This window comes from Bison bison, unplaced genomic scaffold (assembly GCF_000754665.1).
Source record: "Bison bison bison isolate TAMUID 2011002044 unplaced genomic scaffold, Bison_UMD1.0 scf7180017864333, whole genome shotgun sequence".
NCBI lineage: Eukaryota > Metazoa > Chordata > Mammalia > Artiodactyla > Bovidae > Bison > Bison bison.
The window spans coordinates 29964-37287 of NW_011494905.1; the positions used below are offsets into that span (position 1 = coordinate 29964).

The 7324-nt window shown below is 58.3% G+C and overlaps 1 protein-coding gene across 1 annotated transcript in view; it reads left to right on the top strand.

Moving 5' to 3' along the window:
- EPHB3 (EPH receptor B3) overlaps nucleotides 1-6960 on the top strand; it is a 20485-nt gene extending 13525 nt beyond the window's left edge. Inside the window, exons 4-16 of the mRNA XM_010853858.1 lie at nucleotides 180-335; nucleotides 1117-1458; nucleotides 1623-1747; nucleotides 1907-2066; nucleotides 2148-2256; nucleotides 2627-2679; nucleotides 4030-4152; nucleotides 4266-4513; nucleotides 4979-5194; nucleotides 5306-5455; nucleotides 5547-5740; nucleotides 5831-5986; nucleotides 6091-6960. Of these exons, the coding sequence (XP_010852160.1) occupies nucleotides 180-335; nucleotides 1117-1458; nucleotides 1623-1747; nucleotides 1907-2066; nucleotides 2148-2256; nucleotides 2627-2679; nucleotides 4030-4152; nucleotides 4266-4513; nucleotides 4979-5194; nucleotides 5306-5455; nucleotides 5547-5740; nucleotides 5831-5986; nucleotides 6091-6199 (2141 nt within the window). The 3' untranslated portion in view covers nucleotides 6200-6960. The remainder of the gene's footprint in view (nucleotides 1-179; nucleotides 336-1116; nucleotides 1459-1622; nucleotides 1748-1906; nucleotides 2067-2147; nucleotides 2257-2626; nucleotides 2680-4029; nucleotides 4153-4265; nucleotides 4514-4978; nucleotides 5195-5305; nucleotides 5456-5546; nucleotides 5741-5830; nucleotides 5987-6090) is intronic.
- Nucleotides 6961-7324: the final 364 nt, after the last annotated feature.

Here is a 7324-nt window from a genome sequence, read left to right on the forward strand (position 1 = left end):
GAGGCAGAAGGGCCTTTTGTAGCTGCAGCCAGAGTTAGGCAATACTAGCATGGCCCGCACAGTCTGGGAGGTGGAGGGGCCAAGACCTGTGCTGGGGAAGGGCCAGATTCCCATGGAGGTGTGGAGGGTTGTGTCTGCAGGGAAGGGAGCTGAGACTTCCATCCTCTTCTCCCCCACAGCCTGTCCCCCCGGGAGCTACAAGGCAAAGCAGGGAGAAGGGCCCTGCCTGCCCTGTCCACCCAATAGCCGCACCACTTCACCAGCCGCTGGCATCTGCACCTGCCATAACAACTTCTACCGCGCAGACTCCGACTCCGCAGACAGTGCCTGTACCAGTGAGTGGTGGCGTGTCTTCATGTTCTCTACTCCAGGCCTTCCCTCTGCAGGCCAGGCTGGGGATGCCTAAACAGTCTCTATGAATGTCTCCACTTTGCAGATGGGGACACTGAGGCTCAGGGTGGGGGTTAGATGTTGTACTCAACCACAGCGCAGGTAGGAAGTGACCAGCCCCTGAGCCAGAATCCAGGTGAACTGAAAGGCTTAGCCCTCCACTAATACTTAATAAGCCTAGCTGGGTATCAGGAACTGTCTAGGACCCTCCAGTTTACTGCTGCTGCTTCTGTCTAGGACTGCTATTCTTTTGGTTCAGCTCTAACCAGAGAGGGGGCCTCACATCCCTGGGGCAGCCTGGTATTCTGCTTTTTCTCTACTCTGGCCTTTGGTGCCAGGCATTGCCAGGCACCAGGAATGATGCAGTCAACTGTCCTAGGAACTTGCAACCTGGTGGGAGAAACAGATGTGGAAATAGATAACAACCGTATAATGTGCTAAATGCAAGGCTGGAGGAATGCCCAGGAATGGTTACGGGAGTACAGAGGATGGGAAGAGGAGGAATCAAGGAAGGTTTCCAAAAGGAGGTGACCTCTCAAGTTGAGCCTTAAAGGCCAAATAGGAGTGTGCCCAAATAGAAGTGTAAAGAGGCATAGGAAGGGTATTCTGCATATGAAAGCAAAGACAAAAGCAGAGGTAGGAAGCAGCTTGGAGAACACAGGCGCTCCGGGCGGAGGGTGGTCCCCGGACCCCAGCTCATTGCTCTCCCCCTCATCTTCCCCACAGCGGTGCCATCTCCGCCCCGGGGTGTGATCTCTAATGTGAATGAGACCTCACTGATCCTTGAGTGGAGTGAGCCCCGGGACCTGGGTGGCCGGGACGACCTCCTCTACAATGTCATCTGCAAGAAGTGCCACGGGGGCCCCGGGACCATGACCTGCTCACGCTGTGATGACAACGTGGAGTTTGTGCCTCGGCAGCTGGGCCTGACCGAGCGACGGGTGCACGTCAGCCACCTGCTGGCCCACACGCGCTACACCTTCGAGGTGCAGGCGGTCAATGGTGTCTCGGGCAAGAGCCCTCTGCCCCCCCGCTACGCAGCTGTGAATATCACCACCAACCAGGCTGGTGAGGAGGGCACATGGGAGGGTAGGGCCTGGTTCATCTTCCCCTACCCAGAGCGGAGTTGCCTGGGGCCTGCCCATGGACCACCGGGGGGCCCCTGGGACCTGGGTCCTTGGGGAGGATGCCAGAGGCCGAGAAGCCTGTGCTGAGCCCCACCCCTTCCCTAGCCCCTTCCGAAGTGCCGACACTACGCCTGCACAGCAGCTCCGGGAGCAGCCTGACCCTGTCCTGGGCACCCCCAGAGCGGCCCAATGGAGTCATCCTGGACTACGAGATGAAGTACTTTGAGAAGGTCAGAGTCTCACAGGGCAGGAAGAAGCCCTGGGGCAAGAAGATCACCCCAGATAGTGTTGGGGGCCCCTGGGAGGGAAGCTTTGGGTACTGAGGAGGGTGGGCAGGGGCCAAGGGACGTCAGGACCCACTGAGACTCAGTGTCCTCCTGGTGTTGCAGAGTGAGGGCATCGCCTCCACCGTGACCAGCCAGAAGAACTCCGTGCAGCTGGACGGGCTGCGGCCCGATGCCCGCTATGTGGTCCAGGTCCGAGCCCGCACGGTAGCTGGCTATGGGCAATACAGCCACCCAGCTGAGTTTGAGACCACAAGCGAGAGAGGTACATGTCCCCCCACACCTGTCCCCGCCCCGCCCATGCTTGCCACCCCTCCACTCACCTGTGCCTCCCCATCGTCTCTAGGCTCCGGTGCCCAGCAGCTCCAGGAGCAACTCCCCCTCATCGTGGGCTCAGCCACGGCTGGGCTGGTCTTCGTAGTGGCTGTGGTGGTCATTGCTGTCGTCTGCCTCAGGTACTGATGGGCTCAGGGGCCCACTGGAGCATTCCTTTAGTGCCCTTGAGCCCTCTCAGCACATAGGTGACCATCACCCACATCAGACCTGGAACCACAGCCTTCCTAGGCCCAGGGTGTCATTGCTGGAGAGGCCCTTTCCAATCCACACCCATGTCTTCATTCTATCCCCTCCCTGTCTCCAAATTCCCTCCGGGATCAAGTCCACTGAGACCCTTGCCCACAGACCCAGAGGCAGCTGTAACCACTGACGATGGGACCAGGCACTGGGCTGTCCCCTGTGCACTCTGCCCCTCCTATGAGCCCAAGGGTTCCCTGAACGGAGGGAGCTTGGACTTGTCTCAGGCCTCCCCTCTCCCCTTCCCCCTAGGAAGCAGCGGCACAGCTCTGATTCAGAGTATACGGAGAAGCTGCAGCAATACAGTGAGTCTGTCTATTCATTCCCACCTCCCAAAGCTCCCTTGGTCCCTGCAGGGCTTGGGGATACCCTCTTCCCTGGCTGGGACTTCATTCCCTTAACTCCTCCCCTGGCTGCCCCATCCTGATTCCAATTAAGTGCCATTTCCTGAGCCCTTACTTCACTCTTGCTAGCCCCAGAGATGAGTGAGATGTGACTCCTGTCCTCAGGGGTAGTTAGTCTTGTGAGAAAGACAACATATGTACACACAGGAAACAATGAGAGAACAATTCAGAGTTAAGTCGGGGGTTCCTGCTACAGAGGGCAGTGAGCGTTCAGAAGAGAGGAAGGCTTCCTGGAGGAGGTAGCCTTGGGCTGAGCTGAGCCAGGTGAGATTTAGCGGGGTTTAGAGAGGTGGAAGGAAAAGGCAGTGGCACCCCACTCCAGTACTATTGCCTGGAAAATCCCATGGATGGAGGACCCTGGTAGACTGCAGTTGATGGGGTCGCTAAGAGTCGGACACGACTGAGCGACTTCACTTTCACTTTTCACTTTCATGCATTGGAGAAGGAAATGGCAGCCCACTCCAGTGTTCTTGCCTGGAGAATCCCAGGGATGTGGGAGCCTGGTGGGCTGCCATCTATGGGGTCGCACAGAGGCGGACACGACTGAAGTGACTTAGCAGCAGTAGCAGCAGCAGAGAGGTGGAAGGGGGAGCATTCTGGGCTAGAGGAGCCTTTGGAAGGTAGTGGGTGGGGTGGAGAGAGTGCCCAACTGTGGGGGCAGTGAGAAGACTGGTTTGACAGCTGCTGGGAAGCCAGGCCGGGTAGTTGCGGCCAGTCCTTGGAGGGTCGTGAAAGGCAGGCAGAGGAGTTTGGACTTGACTGCACCATAGGTAATCTGAAAGGCTCTCAAGCTGAGGAGCAATACAATGAAAGCATTGTTGTAGGAAGACAGGTATGCAGGCTAGATAGGTGAGAAAAGTCCAGAGGCAGAGAGCCCAGCTGGGCAGCTGTTGCAGTAGTCTGGGTGTTGATGGCCTGGCAAGGTCAGGGGCTGAGGGAATGAGGGGAGGGATGGGTCTGAAACAGGCTTTGACTTGATGAGAGATGAGGGAGGAAGGAGAAGAATACTAGGTGTCTAGCCTTTATGGTTGCTAGTTCTCATCAAGGGGACAGTGGTGGGGTGGGAACGGGGGAGGTCTAGCTTCTTCAGAAAGGAATACAGAGCAGGCTTAGCAGGGAGGTTGGGAATGTGCTCCTATGGGGGTGGGGGATAGGGAGGAAGACTAGGGCAGGATCCGGGTGGCAGAGTTCCCTCACTGTCCTCAGCCCAAGGATCTGGCTCCCTCTCATGCCCACCTTTTCTTCCTCTAGTTGCTCCTGGAATGAAGGTTTATATCGACCCCTTTACCTATGAAGACCCTAATGAGGCCGTGCGGGAATTTGCTAAGGAGATTGATGTGTCCTGCGTCAAGATTGAGGAGGTGATTGGAGCTGGTGAGTCTGTTGGGGCACACAGTGGGGAGGAGAGGCTGAGGGTTACCCCTGGGGGAGGCTGGAGGCCAGTTAGGTACAGAAATAGCTTAGTACCTGTGCCCTGTGCTGTGCAGGGGAGTTTGGAGAAGTGTGCCGGGGTCGGCTGAAACAGCCTGGCCGCCGGGAGGTGTTTGTGGCCATCAAGACCCTGAAGGTGGGTTACACGGAGAGGCAGCGGCGGGACTTCCTCAGCGAGGCCTCCATCATGGGTCAGTTTGACCACCCCAACATAATCCGGCTGGAGGGCGTGGTCACCAAAAGTCGGCCAGTCATGATCCTCACGGAGTTCATGGAGAACTGCGCCCTGGACTCCTTCCTTCGGGTAAGAACCCCCTTCCACTCCCTAAGACAGCTAGGTTAGGTAAACCACCTGGTCCCACAAGTTAGACCCTATACAAGCCCAAATATTTGCTGAGGTGGCACAGTGCAGGGAGAGAGCTGGACCTTCAGAGCCAGGAAGACCAGAGTTCTCACCCTGACTGCCCCCTGCTGCCTATATGACTTCAGGCTTTACTTAACCTCTCTGAGTCTCAGCTGCCTTGGTTGTAAAATAGAAGTGGAAGAGCTCTTTGGGTCCTCACAGGGGTTCATCGGGTGATATATACAGATGCTGGCCACACAGGAGGGCAGCTTCTTACTCTCAGTGCACGGTAGATATGGTCAGAGGGGGTAGATGAGGCGTGGTCTTGAAGGACCTGGGAAGGTGGGCAGGCAGGCAGGTCCTGGACGGAGCCAGGGCCGGGCAGCAGGGGATGGGCTGCCTCCTGAGCCTCCTCACTGTCTCCAGCTCAACGATGGACAGTTCACGGTCATCCAGCTGGTGGGCATGTTGCGAGGCATTGCTGCTGGCATGAAGTACCTGTCTGAGATGAACTACGTGCATCGAGACCTGGCTGCCCGCAACATCCTCGTCAACAGCAACCTGGTCTGCAAAGTCTCAGACTTCGGCCTCTCCCGCTTCTTGGAGGATGACCCCTCTGATCCCACCTACACCAGCTCCCTGGTACAGGAACCAGCTGGGAGGGAGACTGGGGGCGGGGCCAACCAGGCAGGGGCTCAGGGCTGGGGACCAGCCCCGAGACATAGGGTGAAGGGCGTGTGCCCCCCTCACCAGGGCGGGAAGATCCCCATCCGCTGGACCGCCCCAGAGGCCATAGCCTATCGGAAGTTCACCTCTGCTAGTGACGTCTGGAGCTATGGCATTGTCATGTGGGAGGTCATGAGCTACGGCGAGCGACCCTACTGGGACATGAGCAACCAGGATGTGAGTTGGACCTGCCAGAGTGCTTGGGTGGGTGGGAGCTGCTGGGGAGCCAAGTGGTGGCTCACTCCAGGGTTCCTGGCTCTTGGCTCAGGTCATCAATGCCGTGGAGCAGGATTACCGGCTGCCCCCACCCATGGACTGCCCCACAGCACTGCACCAGCTTATGCTGGACTGCTGGGTGCGGGACCGGAACCTCAGGCCCAAATTCTCCCAGATCGTCAACACCCTGGACAAACTCATTCGTAATGCTGCCAGCCTTAAGGTCATCGCCAGTGCCCAGTCTGGGTCAGTACCTCAGCCTCTGCTCCCGAGCCAGCAGCCCTACCCTGCTTCCCCCGACATCAGGACTCATCAGTTCCCCTCTTCTTCCCACAGCATGTCACAACCCCTCCTGGACCGCACGGTCCCCGACTACACCACCTTCACGACAGTTGGTGACTGGCTAGATGCCATCAAGATGGGGCGGTACAAGGACAGCTTTGTCAGCGCGGGGTTTGCATCCTTTGACCTGGTGGCCCAGATGACTGCAGAGTGAGTGTGCCTCACATTTGGAGGGCTGGGGCTGGGGATTCTGAGCTGGGCCCGAGTGGTGGGCAGGAGGGGAGGCACTGACGCTGCCCTTGGCCCCTCTGCAGAGACCTGCTCCGGATTGGGGTCACCTTGGCGGGCCACCAGAAGAAGATCCTCAGCAGTATCCAGGACATGCGGCTGCAGATGAACCAGACGCTGCCTGTGCAGGTCTGACACCCGACTCCCACTGGGTGTGTGCTCACCAAGGACCGTGCAGGAACTCCGACCAGCCGACTGGACTTTTGGACTTTTGGTTGCTCAGCCTTAGGCTGTGGCCCAGAAGATGGAAGACTGGGAAGGGCCCAAGCTGGGACTTCTCCTCCAGGCCTGTGCTCCCTCCCCAGGAAGTGTGCCCCAAACCTCTTCATATTGAAGATGGATTAGGAGAGGGGGTGACGACCCCTCCCCAGCCCCTCGGGGCCCAGGCCTTCCTGCTCGCCGGTGGGGGGATCCCCACCACCTCAGACTTGGCTGTTCGTCAGTGCTGGAGGTCCTGGCATGGTCAGGTGGGGAATAAGCCTGGGTTCCAGGGCCCAGCCCTGGCAGGGGTCTGGCCCCCCAGGTAGGCAGAGAGCAGTCCCTCCCTCAGGAACTGGAGGAGGGAACCCTGGGAATGGGGAAACGTAAGCCCCCCCCCCCAGAAGCCAGCTGGCACCTCCAGTTTGCACAGGGACTTGTTCTGGGGGCTGAGGGCCCTGCCCCACCCCCGCCCTTGGTGCTGTCATAAAAGGGCAAGCAGGGGCCAGCTGAGGAGCAGCCCCTTGCCCCCCAGAGACTGACTCTCAGAGCCAGAGGTCGGATGTGTGTGTGTGTGTGTGTGTGAGAGTGTGTGTGTGAGCGTATGTCAGAGAGCATGGGTGAGTGTGTAAAGGCTTGGCCCTGTGCCCTGCCGTGGGGCCAGTTGGGCCGTCAGCGGAATAAAGGCAATAAGATGATTCTCTTGCCCCTCCTCATTCCACCCCAAATTCATGGCCCCTCAGCCCTGGCCCTTCAGAATTCCCAGGAGTCATTGGGAGGCCAAATCCAGGCTTCCCCAGGCTCAACTTCTTTTTTCTGTTTCAGCCTTGTTGCACCTAACTTCTTGGAAGTGGGGTGATAACAGTATAGAGCAAACTCCCCCAGAGCTCCTTCCTTCTAAGGCCCAGCCATTCCCATTCCAGGGGCTGTCTGGGCAGACACTCGCTTCTGGATGGCAGAACGGCGAGTGGGCAGACACTCGCTTCTCAATTTCATAGACTGAGCCCTTTCACACTCATTGTCTAGAAGGAGCTGGGGGTAGAGGGCGTTGATCAGCCCCCA